At 49.4% G+C, this 23,958-nt stretch overlaps 1 protein-coding gene across 1 annotated transcript; it reads right to left on the minus strand.

Moving 5' to 3' along the window:
- Positions 1-366: 366 nt before the first annotated feature.
- Positions 367-11,131, minus strand: MPDU1 (mannose-P-dolichol utilization defect 1). The gene is made up of 7 exons (XM_075346758.1): positions 10,855-11,131; positions 8,785-8,850; positions 2,115-2,247; positions 1,460-1,545; positions 1,238-1,356; positions 734-844; positions 367-604 (listed from the first exon to the last, which is right to left on the minus strand). The coding sequence occupies exons 1-7, from the start codon at positions 10,940-10,942 to the stop codon at positions 467-469; spliced, it is 741 nt and encodes a 246-aa protein (XP_075202873.1). The 5' UTR covers positions 10,943-11,131; the 3' UTR covers positions 367-466.
- Between the last annotated feature and the right edge of the window lie 12,827 nt (positions 11,132-23,958).

The following is a 23,958-nucleotide window of genomic DNA, read 5'->3' on the forward strand; positions in this document are numbered from 1 at the left end:
CCCTATCCTCCACGGCGCCAGCCGCGCTCGCCCCTATCCTCCACGGCGCCAGCAGCGTTCGCCCCTATCCTCCACGGCGCCAGCAGCGTTCGCCCTTATCCTCCACAGCGCCAGCCGCGCTTGCCCTTATCCTCCACGGCGCCAGCCACAACGCTGCTTTTCCATCAGGTCTTATACTTACACTATGTAGTTATGTGTTGTCACCACTGTGCACGTGTAGCATGATGCAGCCCAGCAGGGAATGATACTTTGTACAGAAAAGCAGCTGAACTATGAATACAGCTGTGACTGGAGAATACAACGCTCAGTAGAAATGCAGAAATAAGGTCCTGGCATACCGAGACACCAAAAAATCAGAAGCAGAAGTAAAAATAAAAAGATTTCATTGGAATTATGGAGATTGTGTAGCAGCCGCTGAGTCCTGGGGACACGGGGCGGCCGGGACGGGAATGTCACATCAGAGGCTTCAGTTTCTCTTCTTCTTCTTTTTCTTCTTGTCGGCCGCAGAGCTGACATTCCAGTAGTAAAGAAGCTGAGCGAATATCAGTCCATTACAAGAAGAAGACACCACGTACGTGAGAGACATCAGGGGGTCTCCAGTCTCCTGCCGGGGAAGGAGGGTGCAAGAAGGTCAGAGCACGGCGTCCGCTCACAACACACGAGGATATCATCATAATATCACAGTATATATACACTATATATGATCACTATATACACACACTGTATAACATACCTGCACTGAAGTGAATATCCGAGCCAGAGAGCCCAGGAATAGCAGTGCGACCGTCACTGCCGACAGCTGCCCGGTGTGACCGTTCCTATAGTTCGTTACTGCTTGTATGAGCTGCGGGAGGGAAACATCAATGACAGACCACAGCCATCTACACCGAGGATATCCTGCCCCTACAGGGTGGTATTAGGGAGCTGGCTCCGCCCCCTGCAGGGTGATATTAGGGAGCTGAGCGCTGCCCCCCCCCCCGCAGGGTGGTATTAGGGAGCTGGCCCCGCCCCCTGCAGGGTGGTATTAGGGAGCTGGCCCCGCCCTCTGCAGGGTGACATCAGGGAGCTGTGAGCCGGCCCCATGCATGGTAATATTAGGGAGGTGTGAGCTGGCTCCGCCCCCTGCAGGGTAATATTAGGGAGCTGTGAGCTGGCCCTGCCCCCTGCAGGGTGATATTAGGGAGCTATGAGCTGGCTCCATCCCCAGCAGGGTGACATATCAGTTGCATGCACTCACCCTGCTGATGATCACAGCGGGCATGTTGGTTGCCTGCAGCACGGTGATGACGGCCATAGGTACCAGCGGAGACAGAAGGACGGCCACGAGAGCAAAGTACACACCGAGGAACAGCACACCTGGAAGCACAGGAGACTGGTGAGAGGCAGGAAAGAGGGCGACACGGGCGAGCACCCCGATAACATGGGCGAGCACCCCGATAACACGGAGGAAGCCTCATACCCAGCGCCGTCCGGCCCCCCAGGTGCTGGATCAGGAATCCAATGATCAGCGTCTGTATCATCAGGAACAGAACCTCACCCCAAGAGCTGCAAGACACAAAGACCGTCCTCAACACGGCACCAATAGAGGGGAGCAATAAACTCACAAACTGGGGGCTCACTCACCCCCCCACACTCCGGCACCACCGCTCACTCCCCACACCCCAACACCACCGCTCACTCACCCCCCACACCCCGGCACCACCGCTCACTCACCCCCCACACCCCGGCACCACCGCTCACTCACCCCCCACACCCCGGCACCACCGCTCAACTCACCCCCCACACCCCGGCACCACCGCTCACTCACCCCCCACACCCCGGCACCACCGCTCACTCACCCCCCATACCCCGGCACCACCGCTCACTCACCCCCCATACCCCGGCACCACCGCTCACTCACCCCCCACACCCCGGCACCACCGCTCACTCACCCCCCACACCCCGGCACCACCGCTCACTCACCCCCCCACACTCCAAAACCACCGCTCACTCACCCCCCCACACTCCAAAACCACCGCTCACTCACCCCCCACACTCCAGCACCACCTATCACTTGTTTCCTTTGCTGCGGTGGTCACATCCTGCACCTACAGGGATCATAGTGATTGGCTCACCTGAAGGGGAACTCGCGGGTGATGCTGTACACCATGGTGCCCGATAGCGCCAGTAACTCCAGGAGGACAGACTGGAAGCTGAGCCCCTCCGCCGTCCCAGAGCGCACGATCTTCACTATCTGCGGCACCTTCACTGTGAATACAAGGGGATCCAACAAGGTTATACCACCCACGACACCAGCACCACGAGAATGATGAGCCACCCACCGACACCACCCCGACAATGACGACACTAGCACCCAGAGAATGATGAGCCACCCACCGACACCACTCCGACAATGACGACACCAGCACCCTAAGAATGATGAGCCGCCCGCCACCACCCCAACAATGACGACACCAACACCCCGAGAATGATGAGCCACCCACCGACACCACTCCGACAATGACGACACCAGCATCCTAAGAATGACGAGCCGCCCGCCACCACCCCAACAATGACGACACCAGCACCACGAGAATGATGAGCCACCCACCGACACCACCCCGACAATGACGACACTAGCACCCCGAGAATGATGAGCCACCCACCAACACCACTCCGACAATGACGACACCAGCACCCTAAGAATGACGAGCCGCCCGCCACCACCCCAACAATGACGACACCAACACCCCGAGAATGATGAGCCACCCACCGACACCACTCCGACAATGACGACACCAGCACCCCAAGAATGATGAGCCACCCGCCGACACCACCCCGACAATGACGACACCAGCACCCCGAGAATGAGACACCCGCCAACACCACCCCGACAATGACGACACCAGCACCCCAGAAATGATGAGCCGCCCGCCGACACCACCCCGACAATGACTACACCAGCACCCCAAGAATGATGAGCCACCCGCCGACACCACCACCCCGATAATGACGACACTAGCACCCCAAGAATGATGAGCCACCCGCCGACACCACCACCCCGACAATGACGATACCAGTACCCCGAGAATGATGAGCCACCCGCCAACACCACCCCGACAATGACGACACCAACACCCCAAGAATGATGAGCCACCCGCCGATACCACCCCGACAATGACGACACCAGCACCCCAGGAATGATGAGCCGCCCGCCGACACCACCCCGACAATGACAACACAAACACCCCAGGAATGATGAGCCACCCGCCGACACCACCCTGACAATGAAGACACCAGCACCCTAAGAATGACGAGCTGCCCGCCACCACCCCAATAATGACGACACCAGCGCCCCGAGAATGATGAGCCGCTCGCCACCACCCCAATAATGACGACACCAGCACCCCGAGAATGATGAGCCGCTCGCCACCACCCCAACAATGACGACACCAGCACCCCAGGAATGATGAGCCGCCTGCCGACACCACCCCGACAATGACGACACCAGCACCCCAAGAATGATGAGCCACCCGCCACCACCCCAACAATGACGACACCAGCACTCCAGGAATGATGGGCCGCCTGCCGACACCAGCAAACCCGGAACCATGGGCCGCCTGCCGACACCAGCAAACCCGGAACCATGGGCCGCAGGCTGATGACACCACCCCGACAATGACGACACCCCGACAATGACGACACTAGCACCCCAGGAATGATGGGCCGCCTGCTGATGACACCACCCTGACAATGACAAACACTAGTGTCATGATGTATGTGCTTTTCTCCATCCCATATTTGTTGTATAAGATGCCATGTGATGTATTTTACCTTCTCACTGTATTTGCTGTAAGACTATGTCAGGATGTGATGTCACTTTCCTTTGGTTTTACTTACTGAACACTTTGATATGTCTTGGGATGTAAGTAACCATACCTTCCCCCATCTCCTGTGTCTCTGGGCCCATAATGCAATTATCTCTTGTCCACACAGCCAGGGGAACTTCCCATTGTTTCGTAAGCAGTGGATAACGCCAACTACACAAACCTGTAGACATCTCGGAGCCAACCTTCTAGAATCTTCTAGTGGGCCCAACCATTGCATAGACCCCTACCCTTGAGGGGCGGGCCCACGAGCTCAGACAATACACGCCTGTTTCTAAGTGCAGTTGGGAGCGGAGTTTTGAAGAGGAAGGGAGCGAGATCTGATTCTGCGGACAGAACTCGCCATCCAGTGGATTGTGTGGGATTTCTGGGACTCTGAAAAGGACTATTACGTCGTGATCTGGCACTTTGGATTATCGGGAGGTGCCCCCGAATCGGTTTTATTTAGACTTGTCGTGTGCTGTTCCTGTATTCCTGTTAGTAAACCTGTTGGATCATCCTCGGCCTGTTGTCTCTCCTTGCTCTGCTGTACACCCCGTCACAAACTGGTTGGCAGCGGTGGGATCAGAGCAAAAGGAATGGAGGACAACGGCCCATCAACAGCTGGAACCAGAACCTCAGAGTACAAGAACTGGACTGCGGTGAACCTACAAACAAAGGCCCGTGAGCTGGGAGTCAGCTACAAGGGACTCTCCAAGGAGCAGCTGATTGAGGCGTTGGAAGGAGTTTGCTCGCAAAATGACGCTGAGGAAGGATCCTCCCAGCAAACGGAAGAAAGATGGCAGCCGGAGGTAAATACCCAAAAACGTCAGTGGGTTGTGTGGTAAGAGGAGGAGATGGCCTTGCTGGGAGAGGAGACCACCATAGAATATAAGATGGAGGTCATGCGTGGAGCTAAAGAGAAGGAGCGCAGGATGGAGGAGATGGCATTGCTGGATAAGCAGCTCGCTGTGGAAGCCGCTAGAGGTTCCAGACAGACTGTAACCCCAGCACCCACCATGAGGGAACTTCCCAGAGTGTCCCGCAAAGACTTCAAGCAGTTTAATGAGGCTGCTGGTGACATTGAGGGCTTCTTCCAGGACTTTGAGCATCAGTGTCAATTAATGTACAACCCATCCATGGAAATGAGGCCACCAGAACTGCCATTAAAGCCGGTGAGTGATTCTTCTTGTGGGGAGAATATGAATGTTACTTGGGATAAAGTTCAGTTCAGACAAGAAGTAGAGACTGACCCCACCCTTGCTAGTTTTAGAGCTCGAGCTGAAATAGGGCAGCTAGGGGAGAACGGAGAAAGAATTATCAGAGAAAATGGACTTCTGTATCGGGTTGCCAATGCCGACTCCCTAGATAAGCCCTGGACTTAGAGCAAACAGCTAATTGTTCCTCAGAAGTACAGAATTCCCCTATTACACCTGGCTCATGACATTCCTACTGCCGGCCATCAAGTCAAAACCCGCACCGAGAGATGATTGACTCAAACTTTTTATTTTCGGGGATTTCCCAAGCAGGGGGCGCATTTCTGCCGAACTTGTGACATATGTCAGCGTAGAGGGCGACCCGGAGATCACCCAAAGGCACCCCTGCAACCGCTCCCTATAATAGAAGAACCCTTTCAAAAGAGTAGCTGTTGATATCATTGGACCTCTGGCTAAACCAAGTAAATCTGGAAAGCAGTACATTCTCACTGTTGTGGACTATGCCACCCGATATCCAGAAGCCGTGGCCTTGTCAAGTATTCCCGCAGCCAAGGTGGCAGAGGCCTTGGTTATTATTTTTACCAGAGTAGGATTCCCAATTGAGATCTTGTCGGACCAAGGTTCCCAGTTCATGTCAGAGTTGGTCCAGTGTCTGTGGCGCACCTGTGGAGTACGAGCGATTCGAACGACCCCGTATCATCCCCAAACAAATGGACTTTGTGAACGATTCAATGGCACTCTGAAGAATATGCTGAGGGCCTTCACGGACCGAGATTCAGACTGGGAGAAGTACCTACCCCATCTCTTGTTTGCCTATCGGGAAGTTCCCCAGGAGTCCACTGGGTTCTCCCCCTTTGAACTACTCTATGGAAGAAAGGTCCGAGGACCCTTAACCCTGCGCAAGGAATACTGGGAGGGGCAAGTTGAAGATACAGGAGCCCCTGTTGTCCCTTATGTCCTAAAGCTGCGAGAAACCCTGGCCCAACTTGCTAGTTTTGCCCAGAGTAATTTGCGTATGGATCAAACCAGACAGAAGACATGGTATGACCGTAAAGCATGCTATCGGGAGTTTGTAGAAGGACAACAAGTCTTAATGATTGTTCCCCATCGGCAGAATAAACTGCAGACCACAAGGGAGGGTCCCTTCCGGGTTCTCAGAAAACTGAATGATACCAATTACCTTCTTGCTTTAGATGATCAGGGGCTAAGGAAAAAGACTGTGCATGTGAATATGATTAAGGAGTACCATGACCGAAACATTCCAATGATAGCAAGCTGTCGGTTGGCTTCAGAAGATGGTCAAGAGGATGAGGACACTCTACCTGATCTCGTGGAAGCAGCGAGAGCCCCATCCACTGTGGAACAGGTTCCCCTGGGAGATCACCTGGATTACTTACAGAAAATCCAGATGCTGGAAGTGCTTCAACAGAGACGGGCTGCTTTCTCATCCCAACCAGGTCGAACCACCGTCACCCAACATCATGTGGACACTCAGGGCATCCGTCCCATACAACAGGCTCCTTACCGGGTCCCTGAATCAGTTCGAAACACCATGCAGCACGAACTGGAGGAGATGTTACAGCTTGGGGTAATCCAGACCTCCCATAGCCCTTGGGCCTCCCCTGTGGTGTTAGTACCCAAGAAGGATGGGAGTACTCGATTTTGTGTGGACTATCGGTGACTAAACGACCATACCGTCAGCGATCCTTACCCAATGCCTCGTATTGACGAACTTCTAGACCGACTGGCTGGTTCCCGATATGTCACTACCTTGGATCTCAGTAAGGGATACTGGCAGATCCTTCTAACGGAGGAAGGGAGAGAACAGTCCGCTTTTATAACCCCCTTTGGTCTGTATGAATTTCTAAGCATGCCTTTTGGAATGAAAAATGCCCCGGCCACCTTCCAGAGAATGGTGGACCAGATCCTCCGGGGATGTGGTGACTTTGCTTGTGCCTACTTGGATGATATCGCCGTCTTCAGCCACACATGGGAGGAACATCTGAATCAAGTAGCCGTTATTCTGGACCTGATTCTTGCAGCCGGCCTAACCATTCGACCCGATAAATGCCAATTGGGGATGGGGGAAGTCCAGTACCTAGGACATAGAGTGGGAGGAGGGAAGCTCCGTCCTGAGCCTGCCAAAATCCAGGCTATTAGAGACTGGCCTATACCCCAAACTAAGAAACAAGTTATGGCTTAAAATTTGTTGCACATTTCAGCACTGTGGTAAAGCCTCTTACCGACCTGACCAAGAAAACAATGCCCCGGCTGGTGATCTGGACTCCAGCCTGTGATGAGGCTTTTAACCGGCTGAAAGACGATCTGGTCTGCGATCCTGTCCTGGCTGCTCCAGACTACAAGCGGAGATTTATTGTGCAAACGGACGCCTCTGCTTATGGACTGGGAGCTGTCCTCTGCCAGGTGAATGCAGCCGGGGAGGAGCACCCCATCGCCTACCTCAGCAGGAAACTGCTGGACCGAGAAGTGGCCTATGCAACTGTTGGGAAGGAATGTCTGGCTGTAGTGTGGGCCCTTAAGAAACTACGGCCGTATCTGTATGGACGAGAATTCACTGTGGTTACTGATCACAATCCCCTCACCTGGCTGAACAGAGTCTCTGGGGACAATGGACGCTTACTACGATGGAGCCTGGCTCTTCAACCCTATAACTTTACCATACAATATAGAAGAGGCAGCCAACACCAAAATGCAGATGGACTGTCCAGGCAAGAGGAGCCTTGAGTCCTGTCAGCCATGCCTGCGTGTACTTAACCAGCGACCTGTAGAGGTCCCTAGTACGTACACAAGTTGGGAGGGAAGGGATTGTCATGATGTATGTGCTTTTCTCCATCCCATATTTTTTGTATAAGATGCCATGTGATGTATTTTACCTTCTCACTGTATTTGCTGTAATACTATGTCAGGATGTGATGTCACTTTCCTTTGGTTGTACTTACTGAACACTTTGAAATGTCTTGGGATGTAAGTGACCATACCTTCCCCCCATCTCCTGTGTCTCTGGGCCCATAATGCAATTATCTCTTGTCCACACAGCCAGGGGAACTTCCCATTGTTTCGTAAGCAGTGGATAACGCCAACTACACAAACCTGTAGACATCTCGAAGCCAACCTTCTAGAATCTTCTAGTGGGCCCAACCATTGCATAGACCCCTACCCTTGAGGGGCGGGCCCACGAGCTCAGACAATACACTCCTGTTTCTAAGTGCAGTTGGGAGCGGAGTTTTGAAGAGGAAGGGAGAGAGATCTGATTCTGCGGATAGATCTCGCCGTCCAGTGGATTGTGTGGGATTTCTGGGACTCTGAAAAGGACTATTACGTCGTGATCTGGCACTTTGGATTATCGGGAGGTGCCCCCGAATCGGTTTTATTTGGACTTGTTGTGTGCTGTTCCTGTATTCCTGTTAGTAAACCTGTTGGATCATCCTCGGCCTGTTGTCTCTCCTTGCTCTGCTATACACCCCGTCACAACTAGCACCCCGGGAACGATGGGCCGCCCGCCGATGATACCACCCCCTGACAATGAGGACACCACCACCCTGGTGATGTCACAGAGAGAATGGGCTGCAGTAATGACTACAGCACAGGAGCTCAGGACTGAGGCAGCTGGAGATAACAGGCAATGGGGCGGACCCCCCCTCCCCTCTGTGCGGGGCGGACCCCCTTCTGTGCAGGGCGCCCCCATACTGTAGAACACTCACCCAGTATTGAGCCAATGATGATCCCGATCCCCAAGATCTTACTGATAAAAATCTTCACACAATCAACTGCAAGAAGAAACAAAACATCATCTCCAATGTGGCCCCCATCACGGAGAGGGGTACGGGGTGCAGCGCTCCCCTCCAGAGAGAAGAACTGCCCGGAGTCGGGGGTTATACACAGGGAACAGGTCTCACAGACTGGGGGGCAGGTAAACACCAAACATAAGAGGTGTTACCCTCAGTCTTAGGGTTCAGTCCATACCAGGGGGGTATGTGGCCCTAATGTGGGGGCTGGATCCATACTGGGGGCTCAGTGCCATTCAGTCGGGGGGCTGGGTCCATACTGGGGGGCTCAGTGCCAGTCAGTCGGGGGGCTGGATCCATACTGGGGGCTCAGTGCCAGTAAGTCGGGGGGCTGGGTCCATACTGGGGGCTCAGTGCCAGTCAGTCGGGGGGCTGGGTCCATACTGGGGGCTCAGTGCCAGTCAGTCGGGGGGCTGGGTCCATACTGGGGGCTCAGTGCCAGTCAGTCGGGGGGCTGGGTCCATACTGGGGGCTCAGTGCCATTCAGTCGGGGGGCTGGATCCATACTGGGGGCTCAGTGCCAGTCAGTCGGGGGGCTGGGTCCATACTGGGGGCTCAGTGCCAGTCAGTCGGGGGGCTGGGTCCATACTGGGGGCTCAGTGCCAGTCAGTCGGGGGGCTGGGTCCATACTGGGGGCTCAGTGCCAGTCAGTCGGGGGGCTGGGTCCATACTGGGGGCTCAGTGCCATTCAGTCGGGGGGCTGGATCCATACTGGGGGCTCAGTGCCAGTCAGTCGGGGGGCTGGGTCCATACTGGGGGCTCAGTGCCAGTCAGTCGGGGGGCTGGGTCCATACTGGGGGCTCAGTGCCAGTCAGTCGGGGGGCTGGGTCCATACTGGGGGCTCAGTGCCCGTCACTCGGGGGGCTGGGTCCATACTGGGGGCTCAGTGCCATTCAGTCGGGGGGCTGGGTCCATACTGGGGGCTCAGTGCCCGTCAGTCGGGGGGGCTGGGTCCATACTGGGGGCTCAGTGCCAGTCAGTCGGGGGGCTGGGTCCATACTGGGGGCTCAGTGCCAGTCAGTCGGGGGGCTGAGTCCATACGGGGGGGCTCAGTGATCTGTAGGGTCAGGTCCCGTGCTTCGCCCTCGCGGCTTGTGTCACGTTTTCACGCTCTGGTCACTGAGGGATTACTTCATTCTCTAGATGTTATTTATTAATATGAAAAGTTACATTTTATACGAGTCTTTAGTTTAGGGGTTTCGTTGCCTTTGGCAGAATGTTGTTGTAGGTCCATATTGGGGGCTCAGCACCCTCAGTCAGGGGGCTTCCTCCATATTGGGGGCTTCTTCCATATTGGGAGCTCAGTGCTCTGTCAGGGGTCACCATCCATATTGTGGGGCTCAGTGCCCTCAGTCAGGGGGGCTTCCTCCATATTGGGGGGCTCAGTGCGCTAATGTCAGCGGTCTTCGTCCATATTGGGGGGCTCAGTGCCCTCAGTCAGGGGGCTTCCTCCATATTGGGGGCTCGGTGCTCTAATGTCAGGGGCCTCAGTCAGGGGGCTTCCTCCATATTGGGGGCTCGGTGCTCTAATGTCAGGGGCCTCCATCCATATTGGGGGGCTCAGTGCCCTCAGTCAGGGGGCTTCCTCCATATTGGGGGCTTCCTCCATTTTGGGGGCTCAGTGCTCTGTCAGGGGTCCCCGTCCATATTGGGGGGCTCAGTGCCCTCAGTCAGGGGGCTTCCTCCATATTGGGGGCTCGGTGCTCTAATGTCAGGGGCCTCAGTCAGGGGGCTTCCTCCATATTGGGGGCTCAGTGCTCTGTCAGCGGTCTCCGTCCATATTGGGGGGCTCACCACCCTCAGTCAGGGGGCTTCCTCCATATTGGGGGCTTCCTCCATTTTGGGGGCTCAGTGCTCTGTCAGGGGTCACCATCCATATTGGGGGGCTCAGTGCCCTCAGTCAGGGGGCTTTCTCCATATTGGGGGCTCAGTGCTCTAATGTCAGGGGCCTCCGTCCATATTGGGGGCCACAGGTTCGGTCCACACCGTGCAGCAGGTTATACTGGAGGAAGAACTCGTCATAGCAGCGCTCCGGGAGGATCCCCGGCACCAGCAGGCTCCGCAGCGTCTCCATTGTGCCTCGGTCACCGTTCACAGCCGGTCATCTATTCATTTCCTGATTCCTGCCGCTGCACATCTGACGTCACATCCGTCAGCCCCAGTCCGCCATCTTAGGTGAGGCAGCGGAAGTCCCTCCTATAAGCTCTCCACTCTCCAGAGCACACTTGCCCTCTCGTATGGACGGTTAAGAAATAAGCGGAGACATCGTGATGAGCGGGGTGGAAACTGCGGAATAATGGCGGCTGCGTGACGGTGAGGAAAACACACGACGACGCTGTGAAAAGGACGCAGAGCCCTGGCCCCGCCCACTAACCTTGGGCGGGAAAAGTGTGACAGGAAAGTGAAGGAGTCAGAGCTGTGACTGGAGCAAGAGGCAGAGTCCAGTCAGACAGGCGGGAGTCCAGTCAGACAGGCGGGCTCCTGGTGGACTCTTGGCAGGGGCTGGCCGGACCACCGATACAGGCGGTTCATATGGAGCGTACACCGCCCTGCTAAGTGATGTACAGCCGCCAGCATGGAGTTTCAGAGTTATGAAGATGGCGGTGTGTTACCTGAGGAGGAGCCGCCGCCCATAGAGCAGGATGTTCGGCAGCTGTGTGCCGGGACAGTCGCCATCTGCACTTTGTATTACGTCCGTCTGATGAAGGAGAGAAGGCGTCGAGAATCCGAGCGGCGGAGAAGGATTTTACGCTTCCAGCGTTCCAGGGCGCGGGAGCGCCTGCGTTTCGCCGTCCTCTGGACATCGCGGCTGCTGAGCGGCAGGGACGGCTTTGTTGGACCCTCAGCACCAGTCACTGAACGGCCGGGGAGGCGCATGTGGAGCAACGTCGGCTCCTCGGTGCTCTGGAGCACGGTGATGGAGAAAGCCTTGACTAACGCTGACTGGATGGAAAGCTTTCGCATGTCAAAGGCAACCTTTAATTATCTGTGCCGCCAGCTACGACCAGTCATCCAGGAAATGGACGCCAACATGGGTCACGCCATCCCGCCAGAGGTGCAGGTGGCCATCACCCTATGGCGCCTGGGCTCTACGTGTGAATACCGAGCCACTGAGAAGATATTTGGCGTGTCACGTTCCACTGTACGTAAGATCGTCCAGGGCGTCTGTGAGGCGGTGGTCTCCATCCTCACCCCCAAGTTCATTTCCGTTCCCGTAGGAGATGTTCTTCGGGACACAATGAAGGGTTTTGAGCAACGTTACGGTATTTCCCAGCTGGCCGGCGTTATTGGCACGTTCCATGTCGCCATATGTCCCCCTAATGAAGGTGCTGGGCAGTATTTTAATAGCAAAGGCTGGCATTCTGTGGTTCTGCAGGCCGTCATAGACTCGGCCCTCTGCTTCTGGGACCTGAATATTGGTAGTCCCGGAAATTCATCGGACTCCCAGGTTTTATTGAATTCGGAGCTTTATGAGTGGGGATCAGAAGGAACTCTGTTCCCGCGCACACCATACTCTGTGGATGGGTTGGCGGTACCCATCCACTTGTTAGGATCGCGATCTTATCCGCTTCTGTCCTGGCTGATGACGCCTTTCTCCGCAGAGACGCGGCCAGAGCGTTCAGAGCTGAACAGGCAGTTTTCATCTGCCCTGCATGTGGCACAAGTGGCTTTCGGACGCCTCAGTGGTCGTTGGTGTTGTCTTTTAAAACGCAGTGACACTGATCTTTCATTCCTACCCACTTTGATTGCCGCCTGCTGCACCCTCCATAATATTTGTGAGTCTCGTGGGGATCCGTTCCAAGAGCAATGGTTAGAAAAAGCCGCCGAGGAAGAGCTAGAACAACCCAGCGAGTGCGAGGAGGAAGAGTTCGACCCTGATCGGATGTCGGAGAAGATACGCAATGCCCTGGCCAATAGTGTATGGGCACAACATGGTGCATTGTAAAGAAGGCTCAGAACACCTCCGAAAACCACATCGGAGCCGTATGTTCATGCCATGAATATCCCTACAGTAGAAAGCACATCGGAGCCGTATGTTCATGCCATGAATATCCCTACAGTAGAAAGCACATCGGAGCCGTATGTTCATGCCATGAATATCCCTACAGTAGAAAGCACATCGGAGCCGTATGTTCATGCCATGAATATCCCTACAGTAGAAAGCACATCGGAGCCGTATGTTCATGCCATGAATATCCCTACAGTAGAAAGCACATCGGAGCCGTATGTTCATGCCATGAATATCCCTACAGTAGAAAGCACATCGGAGCCGTATGTTCATGCCATGAATATCCCTACAGTAGTATCATCTTCAGGCCTTATATTTGTTATAAACCAAAATTAATGAAAAACAGGAGTAATAAAGCAAAAAAACAAAGAAAAAAAACTCCTAAAAGAGATTTTATTAATATTCAATTTTAAAATCGTAATTATAAAAAGCTATATTGCTTCTCAATGTCCACGCAGTACAGACCATGTGAGGTGAGTGCAGAAGATGTAGAAACGATCAGTGGCATGAGTGATGATTTAGAAGAAATAAATCAACTGTAATAGTTGTGTTAGGGTAGACGCACTACTTATTATCGGGAGGGATAATAACACCCCCCCCATCGCCTACTTACCAGCGGAGGTGCACCATAAGGCCTAAGCCACACGGCGAGAAAAACAGTGCGAGTGGAGTGCGATAAAACATCGCATTCCCCTCGGACCAATTCTAGCCTGTGTCAGCGCACATGAACGATTATTTTCTCAGCCCTAATCGGACCGAGAAAACAATCGCAGCATGCTGCGATTGTAAGCTGAGACTCTTTCTCTCGCACCCATTCAAGTAAATGGGGCGAGAGAAAAATCGCACTGCACTTGCGGTACACCGGTGTACTGCCAGTGCAGAGCGAGAATGGCAATAGCCGGCTACGCAGTAGAGGGGGAGAGAAATCCTTCCCTCCCCTCCTGAGTGCCGGCCCGCCCCCCGCAGCTGAGGTCTGCTCGCACGAACGGACCTCAGTTGCAAGGACACACGCATGACACTCGGCTCTGCTGTACTGCCAGCACGAGCCGAGTGTCATGCAAGTGGATCGCAGTAGTCCCCGTGTGGCCCCAGCCTAAAGTTTCGGGTACCCCCCACTCCTCGTCTCGCCCTATTCTCTCCCTGCAACCCGCCAGTTGCCAGAGGAACACCCAACACCAAAAATAGGTTAGTGCCAAATGTCACAGGTCAGCAATTATCAGTTCACTAAGATTGCCATAAATATAGCAACCGTAATCCAGCTGAACAGACCACAAAGCCTGCACAGCCGTACAAAAAGCAAGGTTATTTGTACACACCTCATATTTGTGCCGTGTTAGGTATTGGTGAGTCGCGGTACTATACATCTCTTTATGGCTAAAGCTTGCCGCATGCTAGAGATATTGGACAATCTAAAAAGCTGATCTAGACCATCTTATGCAGACCGTCCATGCCGTCGTGACAGATGACCTCTAATGGCAGAGGCCAATATGCCATGTTAAGCTTTTTAAAGGGAAGGTGCCATAAACATTTTTTAATTATATAGTTACATAGTTACTTAGGTTGAAAAAAAGACCTAGGTCCATCTAGTTCAACCTTCCACCAGTTCTACATTTGGTCACTGTCATTTATAACCCATAATGTTGTGTTTACTACCTCTTGTGGTCGGCATTCCACAGTCTGACTGCTCTAACTGTAAAGAACCCTTTCCTATTTAGCTGCTGGAATTGCTTTTCTTCCCTCTGCAGTGAGTGCCCCCTGGTCCTTAGTATTGTCTTTGGAAGACTGGAAAAAATATAAAGTGTTAATGTTTTAATGTCTTGTTTAAATATTATTTGTTTTTAATGGAGAAAAATATGAAAAAATAATGTAAAAAGTTTATGTTCCACTTTTAAACGGGACATACTAAAAAGAATGATGAAAAGGAATAAATAAAAAGAATGAAGATAATAACTTCGGTGTATATTATGTAGATGTATAAAAGGTTTCTTGGGCAAGTTACACATGGAATGAACATTATATATGAGCATTATAGGTGTGGAATTATCATGAAATATCTGTAGATAATAGGAAAATGAACACATTTCCCATATAACCAGGTGTATATTATGTTACCTGAGCATTATAGGTGTGGAATGAACATGAAATATCTGTAGATAACAGGAAAATAAACACATATGGCATATAACCAGGTGTATATTATGTTACCTGAGCATTATAGGTGTGGAATGATCAGGAAATATATGTAGATAATAGGAAAATGAACGCTTATGGCATATAACCAGGTGTATATTATGTTACCTGAGTATTATAGGTGTGGAATGATCATGAAATATCTGTAGATAATAGGAGAATGAACACATATCCCATATAACCAGGTGTATATTATGTTACCTGAGCATTATAGGTGTGGAATGATCAGGAAATATATGTAGATAATAGGAAAATGAACGCTTATGGCATATAACCAGGTGTATATTATGTTACCTGAGCATTATAGGTGTGGAATGAACATGAAATATCTGTAGATAATAGGAGAATGAATGCATATGCCATATAACCAGGTGTATATTATGTTACCTGAGCATTATAGGTGTGGAATGATCATGAAATATCTGTAGATAATAGGAAAATGAACGCATATGCCATATAACCAGGTGTATATTATGTTACCTGAGCACAGGGCTGTGGAGTCGGTAAGCCAAACCTTCGACTCCGACTCCGACTCCTCAAATTCTCTTGCACCGACTCCGACTCCGGCTCCGACTCCGGCTCCGACTCCGACATATATTGCTTATAGTTAGGTGAAAAATTTATTGTAGTACATGAATATGTGTATGTGAACATCAGACATTTAATAATTTTTATGATACAATAATCAAGATATTTGGATAGAACATAAAATATATTTATTGGAATACAACTTTAGAACACAAAAAACTGTAATAAATTGTAAATATGTAATACACTATGTAATATACAGTAGATTACATATATATCTTGTGTGTGTGTATATACACTGTATATATATATATATTATATATATTACATATTTACAATTTATTAGTTTTTTTGTGTTCTAAAGTTGTATTCCAATAAATATTTTATGTTCTATCCAAATATCTTGATTATTGTATCATAAAAACAATTAAATGTCTGATGTTCACATTGTACTACAATAAATTTTTCACTTAAATATAAGCATTATACTAAATGTTGTTATTTAGTAAAATATTCAGCACATTCTGCATTGCACTCCTGTCCCCAATTTATTATATATTTTAGGAGTCGGAGTCGGTGCATTTTATACCGACTCCGACTCCGACTCCGACTCCACCAAAATGAGCTCCGACTCCGACTCCGACTCCACGACTCCGACTCCGACTCCACAGCCCTGCCTGAGCATTATAGGTGTGGAATGATCATGAAATATCTGTAGATAACAGGAAAATAAACACATATGGCATATAACCAGGTGTATATTATGTTACCTGAGCATTATAGGTGTGGAATGATCATGAAATATCTGTAGATAATAGGAAAATGAACGCATATCCCATATAACCAGGTGTATATTATGTTACCTGAGCATTATAGGTGTGGAATGATCATGAAATATCTGTAGATAATAGGAAAATGAACGCATATCCCATATAACCAGGTGTATATTATGTTACCTGAGCATTATAGGTGTGGAATGATCATGAAATATCTGTAGATAACAGGAAAATAAACACATATGGCATATAACCAGGTGTATATTATGTTACCTGAGCATTATAGGTGTGGAATGATCATGAAATATCTGTAGATAATAGGAAAATGAACGCATATCCCATATAACCAGGTGTATATTATGTTACCTGAGCATTATAGGTGTGGAATGATCATGAAATATCTGTAGATAACAGGAAAATAAACACATATGGCATATAACCAGGTGTATATTATGTTACCTGAGCATTATAGGTGTGGAATGATCATGAAATATCTGTAGATAATAGGAAAATGAACGCATATGCCATATAACCAGGTGTATATTATGTTACCTGAGCATTATAGGTGTGGAATGAACATGAAATATCTGTAGATAATAGGAAAATGAACACATATCCCATATAACCAGGTGTATATTATGTTACCTGAGCATTATAGGTGTGGAATGATCATGAAATATATGTAGATAATAGGAAAATGAACGCATATCCCATATAACCAGGTGTATATTACGTTACCTGAGCATTATAGGTGTGGAATGAACATGAAATATCTGTAGATAACAGGAAAATAAACACATATGGCATATAACCAGGTGTATATTATGTTACCTGAGCATTATAGGTGTGGAATGAACATGAAATATCTGTAGATAATAGGAAAATGAACGCATATGCCATATAACCAGGTGTATATTACGTTACCTGAGCATTATAGCTGTAGAATGAACATGAAATATCTGTAGATAATAGGAAAATGAACGCATATGCCATATAACCAGGTGTATGTTACGTTACCTGAGCATTATAGGTGTGGAATGATCATTAAATATCTGTAGATAATAGGAAAATGAACGCATATGCCATATAACCAGGTGTATATTACGTTACCTGAGCATTATAGGTGTGGAATGATCATGAAATATATGTAGATAATAGGAAAATAAACACATATGGCATATAACCAGGTGTATATTATGTTACCTGAGCATTATAGGTGTGGAATGAACATGAAATATCTGTAGATAATAGGAAAATGAACGCATATGGCATATAACCAGGTGTATATTACGTTACCTGAGCATTATAGGTGTAGAATGAACATGAAATATCTGTAGATAATAGGAAAATGAACGCATATGCCATATAACCAGGTGTATATTACGTTACCTGAGCATTATAGGTGTAGAATGAACATGAAATATCTGTAGATAATAGGAAAATGAACGCATATGCCATATAACCAGGTGTATATTACGTTACCTGAGCATTATAGGTGTGGAATGATCATGAAATATCTGTAGATAATAGGAAAATGAACGCATATGCCATATAACCAGGTGTATATTATGTTACCTGAGCATTATAGGTGTGGAATGATCATGAAATATCTGTAGATAATAGGAAAATGAACGCATATGCCATATAACCAGGTGTATATTACGTTACCTGAGCATTATAGGTGTGGAATGATCATGAAATATCTGTAGATAATAGGAAAATGAATGCATATGGCATATAACCAGGTCTATATTACGTCACCTGAGCATTATAGGTGTGGAATGATCATGAAATATCTGTAGATAATAGGAAAACGAACGCATACGGCATATAACCAGGTGTATATTATGTTCAATCTTTTTTATTAAGTATTTTTTCATAATTACAATAAACATCATGAGCATATATTGAAAACATTTACAAATTTCCAACACAAAAATGTACTGAACTGTTTAGTTATGTCCTTATGTGTCCTAAGACACAACTCCCTCTGTCCATTCCAAACAGTGCCCCCGTATCCCCATGACCTTCTGTAGCTGAGTTCATGCAATACAAGGAATGTAGCCACAAACGACTACATTTGGACTTCCTGGGTCACTAGGACAGTATATCTTAAGAAATATTATATTGTTCGTCACTTCCAGAGAGATTAAAGACTCCAACAAGATTATGGATATGAATGAGTAAAGAGCATTATAAAAGATACATATAAGAGAAAAGAGAAAGCAGGGAGGGGGCGAAGAGGGGGCGGGAGGGGGGGAGGGGAAGGGAAAGAGGTCACCTGGGGGACCCGTGACCAAGGGTCAAGCCGAAGCCCCTGTTCCTCCTTCCATATCTCTCCGCGCAAGCAGGTGTCCCTGTCCACCCATTTCAGGTTTCTCAAAAAAGCTTATGGAAATCCGTGGAGTCATGGAAACTCATCAACTCACTCCAGGTTGTATAAAACTTAGCTCCATATCCAGAGAGGTCAGCCGACATTTCCTCCATTCTGTAGATATCGGTCATTTCCGAATACCATTCTGTGATTGGAGGAATTGTGGTCGTTTTCCAATGTCTTGGAATTACCGAGTGGGCGGCTGTTATGCAGAATCTCAGGATGTCTTTCTTGTGGTAAGAGATTGACTGTGGCAAAATGGAAAGTAGGGCAATTTTAGGAGAACTCACCACCTGTCTCCCAGTTATGAGTCGGTAGTTGTCAAATACCTTAGTCCAAAAGGGTTTTATCAGCTGGCACTCCCACCAGATATGAATCATGGTGCCCTTCTCCTTGTTACACCTCCAACACACTTGGGAGACCTGTGGGAAGATCGCGTGAAGCTTTGACGGATATTGATACCATCGTGTTAATATTTTATAATTTTTCTCCTGGGCAGAGCATGCAATTGACATCTTGTGGCTGAATAAAAAACTTTTCGCCCACTCCTCCTGTGAGATGGTCTCCCCCAGATCCCGTTCCCAAGCCAGCTGGTAGTTTGTCTTATCAGCTCCCCCATGTCCGATGAGGACCTTATATATGAGGGAGATTGCATGATCCGGGGAGTCCCCCCTTTTGAACAGTTCCTCCAGTGGAGTAAGAGTTCTGCGGATCAGGCCCTCTGCCTCCCGTGCAGCGAGAAACGACCGCAGCTGTACGTATTCAAACCACTGCACTCCTCTCCCCATGGGCCGCAATCTGACATCCTGAAAGTCAGGCAGCTTACCATCCACGAGAATGTCTCCAACGCGGGTGTCCTCCACTGCCCTCCATCCGAGAAAAGCGCTCTTCCGATAACCAGGACAGAAAGAAGGGCAAGAAAAGAGAGGAGACAGGGGGCCTAGAGTGTTTGATGGAGCAAATTTGCCTGATACTGTGTGCCAAACTTTGAGGGTGTCCCTTGTGTATTTCGGTGCCGAACCCATCATGGAATTGTCTGGTAGTGGTATCCAGGGGAGATGGCCCAGAGGGACTGGAATATCTGTCTGTTCTATCTGTACCCATTGTTTATGTTTGTTTTGGAAAGTCCAATCCAGCACACGGACCAGAGCTGAGGCCTGGAAGTATGTTTTAAAGTCAGGGAGTCCAGCTCCCCCCTTTTCCTTTAGGCGAGTCAAGGAGCGCAACCCAATCCGAGGCCTCCTCCCCCCCCACACAAAGCGCACCAAAGCTGAACGTAGGCTCTGAAAAAACCCACTTGGGGGTATTATAGGGACAGTTTGGTAAATGTATAAAAAACGGGGTAAAATGTCCATCTTAATCACGTTCATCCTACCAAACCACGATAGTCTCAATCCATTGTAGGATGTTAGATTTTTAATTGTTCGGTTTAGCAGGGTTAGGTAATTAAGCGTGTATAATTTAGATAAATCTGCCGGAATGTACACCCCCAAATACTTCACTGCCTCAGGTTTCCACTTGAACGGGAAATTGGAGGCGATCCGACTAACCTCTGATTGGGGTAACGAGATATTCAAGGCCTCCGATTTAGAAAAATTGACCCTAAAATTACTTAAGTGGCCAAATCGTTCAAGTTCCTTCATCAATGATGGTAGGGAGGTGTGGGGTTGACTGACATATAATAATAAATCGTCTGCGTACAATGCCGCTTTATGATGGACTGAACCACATCTAATCCCCTGGATATCCTCATTTTTCCTAATGGCATTCGCCAAATGTTCCATAACAATTACATATAACAGAGGGGACAAAGGGCACCCCTGTCTGGTCCCGTTCTGTATGGCAAAAGAGGAGGACAACATACCATTGATCCGGACCCGGGCAGTCGGACCAGAGTATAGCGCAAAGATTTTTTGTAGGAACTTGGGACCCAATCCCAGTTGATCTAGGGCTGCTCTCATGAATCCCCAGTGGACCCGGTCAAAGGCCTTTTCTGCATCGATGGACAATAAGCCCATGGGGATTGATTCAAGCTTGGCCTTCGCTACCAGAAGTCCAGTCTTGATGGTATTATCCCTGGCTTCACGGCCTTTGACAAAGCCCACCTGGTCTGTATGTATACTCGGGGGCAGCAAGGGCGCCAATCTGTCCGCCAGTATCTTAGAGAAAAGTTTAATGTCAATGTTCAACAAAGATATGGGTCGATAATTTGCAGCATGTGCTAGGTCCTTCCCGGGCTTGGGGATTACACTAATGTGTGCCTCTAGGGACTGAGGGACGAATCCAACCTCTCCATCCAAGGAGTTAAACGTTCTGGCCATAATTGGGGCCAACTGTGCTCCGAACAGTTTATAAAAAGCCGGTGTGAATCCATCCGGTCCCGGGCATTTACCAGAGGGAGTGTGTCGAATAGCGGCACCTATCTCTATTTCTGAAATGTCCTCCTCCAAAGCCCCAGAAAGCAAGACATCCAGAGGGGGGAGGGCAGTATCTCCTACATATTTTCTTATTTTTTCCCCTAATTCCGTTGGGGCGAGGTCCGCAAACTGACCCTTAATGTTATATAACTTGTCATAGTATGATTTGAAGACTTCAAGGATCTCCCCTGGATCGTGTGTGTTCCCATCTCTCTGTGTCTTGATAAATGGGATGTATGAAATGGCAGCCCTGGGATGTAGCATGCGTGCCAGAGGACGTCCGCATTTATCTGCCGCCTCATAAAAGAATCGCTTCATACGTTCTTTCTGATACAAATACCTCCGGTCCAGAAGGTCCTTAAGCGCAGCTCGCTTTTGAATAAGGTCAGCCATATCCGTTGGGGCGAGCGTCTGCTTATGCCGAAGCTCCAATCGGTGAATCTGCTGCAATAAACCGTTCACCTCCTCTGTCCTTTCTTTTTTAAGTCTGGAGCCGTGCTTAATCAGCACTCCCCTCAGGACGCATTTCAATGTTTCCCACTGGACCGGAGGTGATGTTGGATCTCCTTTATGTACCTGGACGAAGGACTCTATTGTGTCCTGCAACTCTTTCTGGCATATGCTATCTTTGAGAAGATTGCTATTTAGCCTCCATGTCCATGGGCGCTGAGTGACAGGGGGGATCTGTAGGGACAAGTAAATTGGGGCATGGTCTGACCAGAATATATCTCCAATTTTAGCTATCGGTTGCCAAGAAAGGGCTCGCTGTCCCACCAAAAAGAAGTCAATTCTAGAGTATGTATTATGTGGGGGGGAGAAGAAAGTATAGTCCTTACCCTGTGGATTCAGAATGCGCCAAATGTCTATCAGCTGGAGGGCATGGAGGTCCCGCCTCAAAGAACCCATCTCGCGACGCCGACCTGGGCCTCTTCCAGAGGAGGAGTCTACTGCTGGATTTAGGGTAAAATTAAAGTCCCCGCCGATAAGCAGCGTCCCCTCTGCGAAGTCCGCCAGTGTCTTCAGGAGAGATCTGCACATAGAGACCTGGTTATTGTTTGGAAGATACCAATTAGCAATGCTAAACACCATATTGAATACCCTCAATTTGAGGAACACGTATCTACCTTGGCTATCTATGCATGTATCAATGATCGTATGCGCAAGCTGTTTATGTATTGCTATAGAGACTCCCTTAGACTTAGCCTCCGGGTTAGTGCTGTGGTACCATACGGGGTAGAATCTATCTTTAAATGCTGGTATATTGCCGGTTTTGAAATGCGTCTCCTGCAACAGGAGAATTTGTGTCCTCTGTTTGTGCATGGAGTAAAGGACCTGCGAGCGCTTCTGTGGGATATTGAATCCCCTTACATTGAGTGAACATAATTGTGAGGTAAATCCGGAGATATGACGATAAATCATGACATTCAAGTATGTCAGGAAGCCCTCTCCTGGTGTCAACCCCCCTTTCCCCCACACAACTGGTTTAGCAACAAACTCCATGGCCATGTCCTGTGATATGGAAATTAGGTGGCTTTGGGACAATGGACACAGGATGGCTCCCTGCCGTCACCCTGTAGTAGGAGCTGCTATCTAATTAGCAAGGCTCTGGAAATAGCCAGACAGAACGACTCCAGTAAAAAATGGTTCATATCTCGCAAGCCATATTTCCGATAAATATGGCAACCATAAAAATGGTGTCTCCGCATGTGGACGATGCCGGCACCCCCTTTTTATGGGGACAGGACATTGGGAAATGCCCCAGGCGTGATATCAGCCAATGGGGAACTGGCAGACAGGTCATGAGTCCCCTCGTTCTGTAGCTAAATTCATAACTGTCACAATGAGAGCATTGGCGTCTGCCTACGACGCTCCCAGGCAAAGTTATAGCCAAAATCCCCTTTGCTGGATAATTCTGATCCATGCAGGGGGAGTGGCAGTGCTTCCCTGTGAGGTCACTAAGGTAGGAGGGGACCTGGATCTGCCCAGGTTGATAACCCTACTTCGGCCATTTTCCAGCGTTCTTCTGCTCGGGGGCCTGGTTGGGACAGACCTGTGAGAGAGTTCCTGGAAACCTGGTCTACAGCGCCCCCCTGTGGCCAGACGCACAAGGTAACTGATTGAATTGCATACCTGTTGTAAACCATGCTTTATCTGTAACTGTACTCTGACATATGTATATTCTGTAGATTCCCTATTGTATATATCGTAGTTCTAGTGTGCTTTAAGCTGATTAAATTATATAATTAATCTTGGGCTGTTCTGTTATCTCGATCTCGAATCCCACGTCTGTGTGTTCGGCTAATAGTTACCGTAAATCGGTTGGTGGCAGCGAGTTGTGCCAAGGATTATTGTGGGGAGGCCAGTGAGATTCGGGGAGAGTTTATATATTCCGCCCGCGGAGGTCGGGGGAATATATACCCTTCTCTCGCCGGGGGCCCTTCAATAATCGGCATAAGTAGTATAGCGGCCTCCTTGCTTATTGTCGGGCAATTCCATAATTGGCCTGACTATAAGAGGGGCGCTAGAGAGCGCGTCACGTGCTCTGTCTGTCGGTCGGGAGGTATCAAGGAGGGTTGACTCCTGCTTGTTACCCCCCGATTGTGACGTACTGGTAGCCAGCGCGGGGGATTTCTGAGTGACCCCCCCGGTGGTTTGTGACATATTGGTGGCATAGCGGTGGGATCGAGATAATAGTGTGTGTGAGTGTGAGACCCATACTCCCAGACACTAAAGACTGCCTGCAGCAGCTGTGGCTGCTGGGGTCTTCAGACTAGCTCAACACTAGAGTGTCAGAGT

Source organism: Anomaloglossus baeobatrachus, chromosome 4 (genome assembly GCF_048569485.1).
Source record: "Anomaloglossus baeobatrachus isolate aAnoBae1 chromosome 4, aAnoBae1.hap1, whole genome shotgun sequence".
NCBI classification, from domain to species: domain Eukaryota; kingdom Metazoa; phylum Chordata; class Amphibia; order Anura; family Aromobatidae; genus Anomaloglossus; species Anomaloglossus baeobatrachus.